The sequence below is a fragment of the Mobula birostris genome, unplaced genomic scaffold (genome assembly GCF_030028105.1).
Source record: "Mobula birostris isolate sMobBir1 unplaced genomic scaffold, sMobBir1.hap1 scaffold_1564, whole genome shotgun sequence".
Classification (NCBI taxonomy): domain Eukaryota; kingdom Metazoa; phylum Chordata; class Chondrichthyes; order Myliobatiformes; family Myliobatidae; genus Mobula; species Mobula birostris.
The window spans coordinates 18,547-30,739 of NW_027274605.1; the positions used below are offsets into that span (position 1 = coordinate 18,547).

A 12,193-nucleotide genomic window follows, 5' to 3' on the forward strand; every position below is an offset into this window, starting at 1 on the left:
CCCTCTCTCTCAGGGGGGGATCTTTACACTGAGCGGTATCTCTCAGTCCCTCTCTCTCAGGGGAGATCTGTACACTGACCGATGTCTCTCAGTCCCTCTCACTCAGGGGGAGATCTGTACACTGACCGGTGTCTCTCAGTCCCTCTCTCTCAGGGGGAGATCTGTACACTGACCTGTGTCTCTCAGTCCCTCTCTCTCAGGGGGTTGATCTGTACACTGACCGGTGTCTCTCAGTCCCTCTCTCTCAGGGGGAGATCTGTACACTGACCGGTGTCTCTCAGTCCCTCTCTCTCAGGGGGAGATCTGTACACTGACCGGTGTCTCCCAGTCCCTCTCTCTCAGGGGAGATTTGTACACTGACCGGTGTCTCTCAGACCCTCTCTCTCAGGGGGTGATCTGTACACTGACCTGTGTCTCTCAGTCCCTCTCTCTCAGGGGGAGATCTGTACACTGACCGGTGTCTCTCAGTCCCTCTCTCTCAGGAGGAGATCCGTACACTGACCGGTGTCTCTCAGTCCCTCTCTCTCAGGGGGAGATCTGTACACTGACCGGTGTCTCTCAGTCCCTCTCTCTCAGGGGGAGATCTGGACACTGACCGGTGTCTCCCAGTCCCCTCTCTTTCAGGGGGAGATCTGTACACTGACCGGTGTCTCTCAGTCTCTCTCTCTCAGGGGGAGATCTGCACACTGACCAGTGTCTCTCAGTCCCTCTCTCTCAGGGGGAGATCTGTACACTGACCGGTGTCTCCCAGTCCCTCTCTCTCAGGGGGAGATCTGTACACTGACCGGTGTCTCCCAGTCCCTCTCTCTCAGGGGGAGATCTGTACACTGACCGGTGTCTCTCAGTCCCTCTCTCTCAGGGGGAGATCTGTACACTGACCGGTGTCACTCAGTCCCTCTCTCTCAGGGGAGATCTGTACACTGTCCGGTGTCTCCCTGTCCCTCTCTCTCACAAGGAGATCTGTTCACTGACCTGTGTCTCTCAGTCCCTCTCTCTCAGGGGAGATCTGTACACTGATCGGTGTCTCTCAGTCCCTCTCTCTCAGGGGGAGATCTGTACACTGTCTGGTGTCTCCGTGTCCCTCTCTCTCACAAGGAGATCTGTACACTGCCTGGTACCTCGGTATCAGCGGGTGCGTGTGATCTGATACTCACCGGGACCGGGAGGACGACCTCGGAGTTGCCGGCCAGTTCCGCGATGTGGCGGTACAGGGGGATTCCCCTCTCCGCGGCCCCCGCCTTGCAGACGGCCAGCGAGACCCCGAGGACGGCGTTTGCCCCGTACTTGGCTGCCGAGGAGAAACGAGAGCATGGCGGGTCAGCCAGTGGGAGCAGAATGATCGGCTCAGGGAGCACGGATCGGCTGGAGGAGGGGAACGTCGCGGGTCGGTGGGGAGTTTTCGGATGAACTTCCGGGAGGAGTTCAATCGGGCAGACGGAGGGGGTGTCCATTGGATTGGGCCGTGGTGTGAGTGGCTGGAGTGAGGAGGGAGCCTCAGACGCAAGTTTGTGACGCTCTAGACTGGGAATTTCTTTATGAGGAGGGTGGAGACGGTCCTTACTTGTGGAGGGCCGAGGAGTGGAGGTGAGGGAGGGCCGGAGGGGATTTTGGGAAGAGGCCGGGTAAGGGGTAGGGAGGAGTGGAGAGCGGCGGGAAGGATGGGGCGTGACGGAGATTGGAGGGGCTGCGTCATGTTGGGAGAGGTGGGGTAGAGGCGGGGAGGGACAGGAGAGGCTGAGGCATCGTGCGGGGGAGGAGACAGGCTCTCTGAGGGAGAGAGGGACAGAAGAGGGAGCAATGGGAGGGAGGGTGGTGGCCTTGACTCACACTTGTTCTCTGTCCCGTCCAGGTCCAACATGAGCTGGTCGATGCACTCCTGTTCGGTCACAGGGATGTCCTGCCGAAGGAGAGGGATTAGAGGCTTTGGGTGTTGGTGTGTGTGAGAGATACAGCCCCAGAAACCCTCCCACCACCGCCTCCCTCCCTCTCAACACTTTCCTCAATCCCTGCTGAAAGAATCCACAGAAGGCAGCCACTCGGGCCATCAACTCTGCCCCGCCATCCCATCATGACCGATATACTATCCCTCTCGACCCCGTTCTCCTGACTTCCCCCCGTAACCTTTGACGTCCTGACTGATCAAGATCCCATCAGCCTCCCCTTTAATTGCTCCCAACGACTTGGCCTCCGCATCCGTCTGTGGCAATGAATTCCACAGATTCACCCACCCTCTGGCTAAAGAAATTCCTCCTCGTCTCTGCTCTAAATCGATGTCCCTCTTTTCTGAGGCTGTGCCCTCTGGTCCCAGACTCCCCAACTATGGGAAACATCCTCTCCACATCCACTCTATCTGTGTCCTCTGGTCCCAGACTCCCTCACTACAGGAAACATCCACTCCACATCCACTCTATCTGTGTCCTCTGGTCCTAGACTCCCCCACTATAGGAAACATCCTCTCCACATCCACTCTATCTGTGTCCTCTGGTCCCAGACTCCCTCACTACAGGAAACATCCTCTCCATATCCACTCTATCTGTGTCCTCTGGTCCTAGACACCCCCATTAGAGGAAACATCCTCTCCACATCCACTCTATCTGTGTCCTCTGGTCCTAGATTCCCCCACTACAGGAAACGCCCTCTCCACATCCACTCTATCTGTGCCCTCTGATCCTAGACTCCCCCCACTATAGGAAACATCCTCTCCACATCCACTCTATCTGTGTCCTCTGGTCCTAGACTCCCCCACGACGGGAAACATCCTCTCCACATCCACTCTATCTGTGTCCTCTGGTCCTAGACCCCCCCCAATATAGGAAACATCCTCTCCACATCCACTCTATCTGTGCCCTTTGGTCCTAGACTCCCCCACTACAGGAAACATCCTCTCCACATCCACTCTATCTGTGCCCTCTGATCCTAGACTCCCCCCACTACAGGAAACATCCTCTCCACATCCACTCTATCTGTGCCCTCTGGTCCTAGACTCCCCCACGACGGGAAACATCCTCTCCACATCCACTCTATCTGTGTCCTCTGGTCCTAGACCCCCCCCAATATAGGAAACATCCTCTCCACATCCACTCTATCTGTGCCCTTTGGTCCTAGACTCCCCCACTACAGGAAACATCCTCTCCACATCCACTCTATCTGTGCCCTCTGATCCTAGACTCCCCCACTACAGGAAACATCCTCTCCACATCCACTCTATCTGTTCCCTCTGGTCCTGGACTCCCCCCACTACAGGAAACATCCTCTCCACATCCACTCTATCTGCGTCCTCTGGTCCTAGACTCCCCCACTACAGGAAACATCCTCTCCACATCCACTCTATCTGTGTCCTCTGGTCCTAGACTCCCCTCACTACAGAAACATCCTCTCCACGTCCACTCTATCTGTGCCCTTTGGCCTGTCGGACCCCTGCTAGCCACGGTGCTCGTCCCAATGTACTGCCCCAGGGTGGCGGGAAGGGAGGGGTTCGTCCCATAATCCCCTCTGTCCTCTGCCCCCTCTCCCCGTGCTCGGCTGCGTACTGCAGTTATTCCTGCTTCAGGCAGCTCGATCCAGGGTCCCATGAAAAAGACTGTGAGCATCAAAAACCATCATGGGTTTCCTATCACCGGCGTATGTCGAGACGTTCGTTAACTTCGAGCCCCCAGTGCATTTAGTGACATAATAACAGGGCAAGAACTGAATTAAGGTGGATTTTTATCTGTCTGTTAAATAGTTGAATGAAATAGCAGGGCGAAAACAGAAATTAAGATGGTAGTGAGGTTGTGTCCAAGGGCTCAATGCCCGTTTAAGAATGGGACGGCAGAGGGGAAGAAGCTGTTCCTGAATCGCTGAGTGTGTGTCTTCAGGCTCCTGTACCTCCTACCTGACGGTAACAGTGAGAAAAGGGACATGCCCTGGGTGCTGGAGGGTCCTTAATAATGGACGCTGTCTTTCCGAGACACCGCTCCCTGAAGATGTCCCGGGTACTTTGTCGGCGAGAGCCCAAGATGGAGCCGACTAGATTTACAACCCTCTGCAGCTTCTTTCGGTCCTGTGCAGTAGCCCCTCCGTACCAGACAGTGATGCAGACTGTCAGAATGCTCTCCACCGTACAGCTAGAGAAGTTTTTGAGTGTATTTGTTGACAAACCAAATCTCTTCAAACTCCTAATGAAGTACAGCCGCTGTCTTGCCTTCTTTATAACTACATCGATGTGTTGGGACCAGGTCAGATCCTCAGGGATCTTGACACCCGGGAACGTGAAGCTGCTCACTCTCTCCACTTCTGATCCCTCTCTGAGGATTGGTATGAGTTCCCTCGTCTCACCCTTCCTGAAGTCCACAGTCAGCTCTTTGGTCTGACTGACGTTGAGTGCCAGGTTGTTGCTGGGGGCACCACTCCACTAGTTGGCATATCTCACTCCTGTACGCCCTCCCGTCACCACCTGAGATTCTACCAACGATGGTTGTATCGTCAGCAAGTTTGTAGATGGTGTTTGAGCTATGCCTGGCCACACAGTCATGTGTGTACAGAGAGTAGAGCAGTGGGCTAAGCACACACCCCTGAGGTGCGCCAGTGTTGATCGTCAGCGAGGAGGAGATGTTATCACCAATCTGCACAGATTGTGGTCTTCCGGTTAGGAGTCGAGGATCCAATTGCAGAGGGAGGTACACAGCCTCAGGTTCTGTAGCTTATCGATCAGGATTGTGGGAATGATGGAGTTAAATGCTGAGTTATAGTTGCCAAGTGGTTAAGGCTAGTTGGTCTAGTGATCTGAAGGTCGCTAGTTCGAGACTTGGCCAACACAGCGTGTTGCGTCCTTGAGCAAGGCACTTAACCACGACGACACCGGTGCCAAGCTGTATGGGTCCTAGTGCCCTTCCCTTGGACAATGTCGGTGGCCTGGAGAGGGGAGACTTGCAGCATGGGCAACTGCCGGTCTTCCATATGACCTTGCCCAGGCCTGCGTCCTGGAAACCTTCCAAGGCGCAAATCCATGGTCTCACGAGACTAACGGATACCTAAAATATCGTTGAAGAACAGCATCCTGACGTAGGTGCTTGGATTACCCGGGCGTTCTTCGGCCGTGTGGAGAGCCATTGAGATTGCGTCTGCCGTTGACCGATTGTGGCGATGGGCAAATTGCAGTGGGTCCAGGTCCTTGCTGAGGCGGGAGTTCAGTCTAGTCATGACCGACCTCTGAAAACATTTCATCACTGTCGATGTGAGTGCTCCCGGGCGATAGTATCAGGCCATTCAGCCCATCAAATCTGCTCTGCCACTCCTTCATCACCGAGTTCCCCCTTCCCCATCTCCTGTCGCGTCGACGGAAACGTTTGGCCGCCTTGCCTGTGACTCCGAGGAACCTGAGACACGCTCACCTTCCCTGCAGCCCCCCCTCCCCAAAGAAACCCACCCCACCCCACCCCGGCCCCGCCCTCACCCCCCCAGGACGACAGCCTCACCTTCGCGATGAGAGAGGGTCCGATCACCTGGTTAATGTGCCTGACAGCCTGAAGGACCCCTGGGGGGCAGTCAGAGAGGAAAGAGTTAACGATGGGTGGGGTTCCCAGGGTCGCAGAGACAGGGAGGGGTGTAGGGGAGGGAGGGGGGTGACGGAAACGGGGAGAGGTGTGGGGAGGGAGGGGGTGATGAAGAGGGGGAGGGGTGTAGGGGACGGAGGGGCTGACGGAGACGGGAAGGGGTGTAGGGGACGGAGGGGCTGACGGAGACGGGGGGTGATATAGGGGAGGGAGGGGGCGACAGAGACGGGGAGGGGCGTGGGGGGGAGGGGCATAGGGGAGGGAGGGGGTGACGGAGATGGGGAGGGGAGTAGGGGAGGGAGGGGATGACGGAAACAGGGAGGGGCGTAGGGGAGGGACAGGGCGACGGAGATGGGGAGGGGTGTAGGGGAGGGAGGGGGGTGACGGAGACAGGGAGGGGTGTACAGGAGGGAGGGGTGACGGAGACGGGGAGGGGTGTAGGGGAGGGAGGAGGTGACGGAAACGGGGAGAGGTGTGGGGAGGGAGGGGGTGATGAAGAGGGGGAGGGGTGTAGGTGACGGAGGGGCTGTCGGAGATGGGGGGTGATGTAGGGGAGGGAGGGGGCGACGGAGACGGGGAGGGGCGTGGGGGGGAGGGCATAGGGGAGGGAGGGGATGACGGAAACAGGGAGGGGCGTAGGGGAGGGACAGGGCGACGGAGATGGGGAGGGGTGTAGGGGAGGGAGGGGGTGACGGAGACAGGGAGGGGTGTACAGGAGGGAGGGGTGACGGAGACGGGGAGGGATGTAGGGGAGGGAGGGGGTGACGGAGACAGGGAGGGACGTAGGGGAGGGAGGGGGCGACGGAGATGGGGAGGGTGTAGGGGAGGGAGAGGGTGACGGAGACGGGAAGGGGTGTAGGGGACGGAGGGGCTGACGGAGACGGGGGGTGATGTAGGGGAGGGAGGGGGCGACGGAGACGGGGAGGGGCGTGGGGGGAGGGGCATAGGGGAGGGAGGGGTTGACGGAGATGGGGAGGGGAGTAGAGGAGGGAGGGGATGACGGAAACAGGGAGGGGCGTAGGGGAGGGACAGGGCGACGGAGATGGGGAGGGGTGTAGGGGAGGGAGGGGGTGACGGAGACAGGGAGGGGTGTACAGGAGGGAGGGGTGACGGAGACGGGGAGGGGTGTAGGGGAGGGAGGGGGTGACGGAGACAGTGAGGGGCGTAGGGGAGGGAGGGGGCGACGGAGATGGGGAGGGGTGTAGGGGAGGGAGAGGGTGACGGAGACGGGGAGGGGTGTAGGGGAGGGAGGGGGTGATGGAGACGGGGAGGGGTGTACAGGAGGGAGGGGTGACGGAGACGAGGAGGGGTGTAGGGGAGGGAGGGGGTGACGGAGACAGGGAGGGGCGTAGGAGAGGAAGGGGGCGACGGAGATGGGGAGGGGTGTAGGGGAGGGAGAGGGTGACGGAAACTGGGAGGGAGGGGGTGACGGAGACGGGGAGGGGTGTAGGGAGGGAGGGGTTGACGGAGACGAGGAGGGGTGTAGGGGAGGGAGGGGGCGACGGAGATGGGGAGGGGTGTAGGGGAGGGAGGGGGTGACGGAGACGGGGAGGGGTGTAGGGGAGGGAGGGGGTGACGGAGACGGGGGGAGTAGGGGAGGGAGGGGGTGTCAGAGACGGGGAGGGGAGAAGGGGAGGGAGGGGTGACGGAGACGGGGAGGGGCGTAGGGAAGGGAGGGGTGACGGAGACGGGGAGTGATGTAGGGGAGGGAGGGGGTGACGGAGACGGAGAGGGGCGTACGGGAGGGAGGGGCTGATGGAGATGGGGAGGGGTGTAGAGGGGGGAGGGGTGACGGAGACGGGGGGAGTAGAGGAGGGAGGGGGTGTCGGAGACGGGGAGGGGTGTAGGGGAGGCAGGGGTGACGGAGACGGGGAGGGATGTAGAGGAGGGAGGGGGTGACGGAGACGGGGAGGGGAGTAGGGGAGGGATGGGTGACGGAGACGGGGAGGGGTGTAGGGGAGGGACGGGGCAACGGGGACGGGGAGGGGTGTAGGGGAGGGAGGGGGTGACGGAGACGGGGAGGGGTCTAGGGGAGGGAGGGGGTGAGGGAGACGGGGGGAGTAGGGGAGGGAGGGGGTGTCAGAGTTGGGGAGGGGTGTAGGGGAGGGAGGGGGTGATGGAGACGGGGGGAGTAGGGGAGGGAGGGGGTGTCAGAGACGGGGGGGAGAAGAGGAGGGAGGGGTGACGGAGACGGGGAGGGGCGTAGGGGAGGGAGGGTATGACAGAGATGACGAGGGGGACGAAGAACAGCTGGGGAACGTGACCTCACCTTTCCCCATGTAACGGGACTTGTCGTTGTCTCGCAGTTCGAGAGCTTCGTAGATCCCAGTGGAGGCCCCGCTGGGGACAGCAGCTCGGAACAGACCTGGGGGAGAGAGGGAGAAAAAGGGAGGGAGAAGGTCGGAGGGAGGGAAAGAGAGGGAGGGAGGGAGAGAGACAGAGGGGTGGAGGGAGGGGGAGTTAGAAAGAGAGAGAGGGAGGAAGGGAGGGAGTGAGAGAGAAGAAAGAGGCGGTGAGGGAAGGAGAGAGAGGGAGGAAGGAAAAAGAGAGAGGGAGAGAGGGAGAGGGAGAGGGAAGGAGGGAGAGAGAGAGAGAGGGAGAGGGAGGGAGGGAGAGAAAGAGGGAGAAGGAGGGAGTGGGAGAGAGAGGGGTATTGGGGAGAGATGGGGAGATTTATTATCACCGGCATGTAACGTGAAATTTGTGAACTTAGCAGCAGCAGTTCAATGCAACACATGATTGAGCAGTGAGAGAGGAAAAAAAAATAAAATATAATCAATTACGTATATCGAATAGATTTTTAAAAATCATGCAAAAACAGAAATAATATATATTAAAAAGTGAGGTGGTGTCCAGGGGTTCAGTGTCCGTTCAGGAATGGGATGGCAGAGGGGAAGGATCTGTTCCTGAATCGCTGAGTGTGTGTCTTCAGGCTCCTGTACCTCCTACCTGACGGTAACAGTGAGAAAAGGGACATGCCCTGGGTGCTGGAGGGTCCTTAATAATGGACGCTGCCTTTCTGAGACACCGCTCCCTGAAGATGTCCCGGGTACTTTGCCGGCGAGAGCCCAAGATGGAGCTGACTAGATTTACAACCCTCTGCAGCTTCTTTCGGTCCTGTGCAGTAGCCCCTCCGAACCAGACAGTGATACAGACTGTCAGAATGCTCTCCACCGGACAACTAGAGAAGTTTTTGAGTGTATTTGTTGACAAACCAAATCTCTTCAAACTCCTAATGAAGTACAGCCGCTGTCTTGCCTTCTTTATAACTACATCGATGTGTTGGGACCAGGTCAGATCCTCAGGGATCTTGACACCCGGGAGCTTGAAGCTGCTCACTCTCTCCACTTCTGATCCCTCTCTGAGGATTGGTATGAGTTCCCTCGTCTCACCCTTCCTGAAGTCCACAGTCAGCTCTTTGGTCTGACTGACGTTGAGTGCCAGGTTGTTGCTGGGGCACCACTCCACTAGTTGGCACATCTCACTCCTGTACGCCCTCCCGTCACCACCTGAGATTCTACCAACGATGGTTGTATCGTCAGCAAGTTTGTAGATGGTGTTTGAGCTACGCCTGGCCACACAGTCATGGGTATACAGAGAGTAGAGCAGTGGGCTAAGCACACTCCCCTGAGGTGCACCAGTGTTGATCGTCGGCGAGGAGGAGATGTTATCACCAATCCGCACAGACTGTGGTCTTCTGGTTAGGAAGTCGAGGATCCAATTGCAGAGGGAGGTACAGAGGCCCAGGTTCTGCAACTTATCAATCAGGCTTGTGGGAATGATGGAGTTAAATGCCAAGCTATAGTCGATGAACAGCATCCTGACGTAGGTATTTGTGTTGTCCAGGTGGTCTAAGGCCCTGCGGAGAGCCATTGAGATTGCGTCTGCCGTTGTCCGATTGTGGTGATGGGCAAATTGCAGTGTGTCAGGACCTCGCTGAGGCAGGAGATCAATCTGGTCATGACCGGCCTCTCAAAGCGTTTCATCGCTGTCGACGTGAGAGCTCCCGGGCGATAGTCGTTAAGGCAGCCCACGTTATTGATTATTACTGAGGGGTCCATCGAGTCACCCCTGACATTGCAGACCCTCGTCCCCGCCCCCAACCCCGACCTCCGCGACCTCTGGGACCCGCACACGGGGGAGGGAAATGGAAGCACCCTCACCTTTGTCAGTCCGCAGGTCGACCTCCACGGTGGGGTTGCCCCGGGAGTCCAGAATCTCGCGAGCGTGGACTTCCCTGATCGACATGGCTCCTGACGCGCTCTGGCGGGGGGGGGGAGTGGGGGGGCACAGAGTCAACACGTCAACAGGAACCCGAGAGGGAGGGGTTGGGGTGGTGGGAGAGGAGGGGGAGGAGGGAGAGGGGTAGTGGGAGGGGGTGTGTGTGTGTGTGTGTGTGTGTGTGTGTGTGTGTGTGTGTGTGTGTGTGTGTGTGTGTGTGTGTGTGTGTTGCGAGAGGCTGAGGTCTGAGGGAGGGAGAATTCCGAGGGAGAGGAGAGAGGGGAGGGGGAGAGGGGGAGAGGGGGAGAGGGGGGAAGGAGGAGAGAGGGGGGAGGAGGGGGAGAGGGAGGAGGGAGGGAGGGAGGGGGGAGGGAGAGCGGGGAGGGGAGGAGGGGGAAGGAAGAGAGGGAAGGGGACAGGGAAAGTGTGAGGGAGGTAGGGAGAAGGGAGGGGGAGAAAGTGGGGAGGTGTGAGACAGACAGAGAGACAGAGAGATACAGTGAGGGAGGGAGAGGTAAAGAGGGACAGTGAGGGGATGAGGATAGAGGAAGGACAGAGGGGGAGAGGGGGAGAGGGGGGAGAGGGGAGGGGGAGAGGGGGAGAGGGGGGAGAGCAGAGGGGGGGAGAGGGGAGGGGAGAGGGGGGAGAGGGGAGGGGGAGGGGGAGAGAGGGGAAGAGGAAAGGGGTGAGGGAAGTAGGGAGAAGGGAGGGGGAGAGAGTGGGGAGGTGTGAGACAGAGACAGCGAGGGAGGGAGAGGCAAAGAGGGACAGAGGGGATGAGGAGAGAGGAAGGAGAGAGGGAGGAGAGAGGGAGGAGAGAGGGAGAGGGGGGAGAGGGGGAGAGGGGGAGAGGGGGGAGAGGGGGGAGAGGGGGGAGAGGGGGGAGAGGGGGAGAGGGGGAGAGGGGGGAGAGGGGGAGAGGGGGGAGAGGGGGAGGGGGAGGGGGGAGGGGGAGAGGGGGGAGATGGGGGGAGAGAGGGGAGAGAGGGGAGAGGGGAGGGAGAGAGGGGGGAGAGAGGGGGCAGAGAGGGGGGAGAGAGGGGGGAAGAGGGAAAGGGTGAGGGAAGTAGGGAGAAGGGAGGGGGAGAGGGGGGAGGGGAGAGGGAGAGAGAGCAGGGGAAGAGGGAGGGGAAGGAAGAGAGGGAAGAGGGAGAGAGAAGGGTGAGGGAGGTAGGGAGAAGGTAGTGGGAGAGGGGGAGGAGAGAGGGAGAAAGAGCGGGAAGGAAGAGAGGGAAGGGGAGAGAGAAGGGTGAGGGAGGTAGGGAGAAAGGAGGGGGAGAGGGGGAGGAGAGAGGGAGAGAGAGCGGGGGAAGAGAGGGAAGGAAGAGCAGGAAGGAAGAGAGGGAAGGGGAGAGAGAAGGGTGAGGGAGGTAGGGAGAAAGGAGGGGGAGAGGGGGAGGAGAGAGGGAGAGAGAGCGGGGGAAGAGAGGGAAGGAAGAGCAGGAAGGAAGAGAGGGAAGGGGAGAGAGAAGGGTGAGGGAGGTAGGGAGAAGGGAGGGGAGAGAGTGGGGGGAGGTGTGAGACAGACAGAGAGACAGCGAGGGAGGAAGAGGCAAAGAGGGACAGAGAGGGGATGAGGAGGACTGGGGAGGGAGGTGCGGAGAGGCCGCAGTGGAGATTTTGCCGGGACCCTGCCCGGTTTGAAGCTCTGCAGTGGACGGAAGATGAGAACCTCCCTCCCCTCCGTTCCGTGGCCCTCCTTACCCGGACCTCCTCCTGCGGCAGCAGCTGGAACAGCCTGGTGCAGAGAGAGAGAGAGAGAGAGAGAGAGAGAGAGAGAGAGAGAGAGAGGGAGAGAGAGGGGGAGGGAGAGAGAGCGGGAGAGCGAGCGCTGCAGTCAGAGACGGAGAGCGATGGACGTACAGATGAGCATCTGACCGGAGCCGAGAGAGAGAGAGAGAGAGAGAGAGAGAGAGAGAGAGAGAGAGAGAGAGAGAGTCAGAGAGCGAGAGAGAGAGAGTCGGAGAGCGAGTGAGTGAGAGAGAGAGAGAGAGATACAGTCAGACACGGAAGGACAGGCGCAGAGCAGCTGTTTGGGAGGGAAAAGAGGAGGGATAGGGGTGTTGCGATGGGTCTGCTGGAAAGAATGAGGGGGGGAGGGTGGATGGAGAGAGGAGATGGAGGGACGGAGACAGGAGGTGGAGGGACAAAGCGGGGAGGGGGAGAGTTGGGAGAGAAGGGTAAAAGACGGGGGGGTCAGAGAGGGGAGAGGTGGAAGGGTTGGAGGGTGAAAGGGGAGAGGGTGAGAGGGGAGATGGTGAAAGGGGGAAAGGAGATGGGGAAGGGAGAGGGTGGGTAGAGAGGGGGAGAGAGGAGGGGGAGAGAAGAGGGATGGGGAGGGGGGAGAGCCGGGAGAGAGGGTACAGAGGGGTAGAGGGGTGAAAGAGAGGGGAGTAGAAGACAGAGAAGGGGTACAGAGGGGTACAGATGTGAGGGGG

General features: G+C 59.4%; 1 protein-coding gene across 1 annotated transcript; it reads right to left on the reverse strand.

Annotated features, from left to right (window-relative positions):
* Positions 1-1,154: 1,154 nt before the first annotated feature.
* On the reverse strand, positions 1,155-11,621 carry LOC140192503 (alpha-enolase-like; the record flags this gene model as incomplete). Its single annotated transcript, XM_072250088.1, has 6 exons — positions 11,460-11,621; positions 9,698-9,797; positions 7,804-7,899; positions 5,457-5,515; positions 1,828-1,897; positions 1,155-1,288 (listed from the first exon to the last, which is right to left on the reverse strand). Coding segments are annotated over exons 2-6 (444 nt in total), but the record flags the coding sequence as incomplete, so codon positions are not given.
* Between the last annotated feature and the right edge of the window lie 572 nt (positions 11,622-12,193).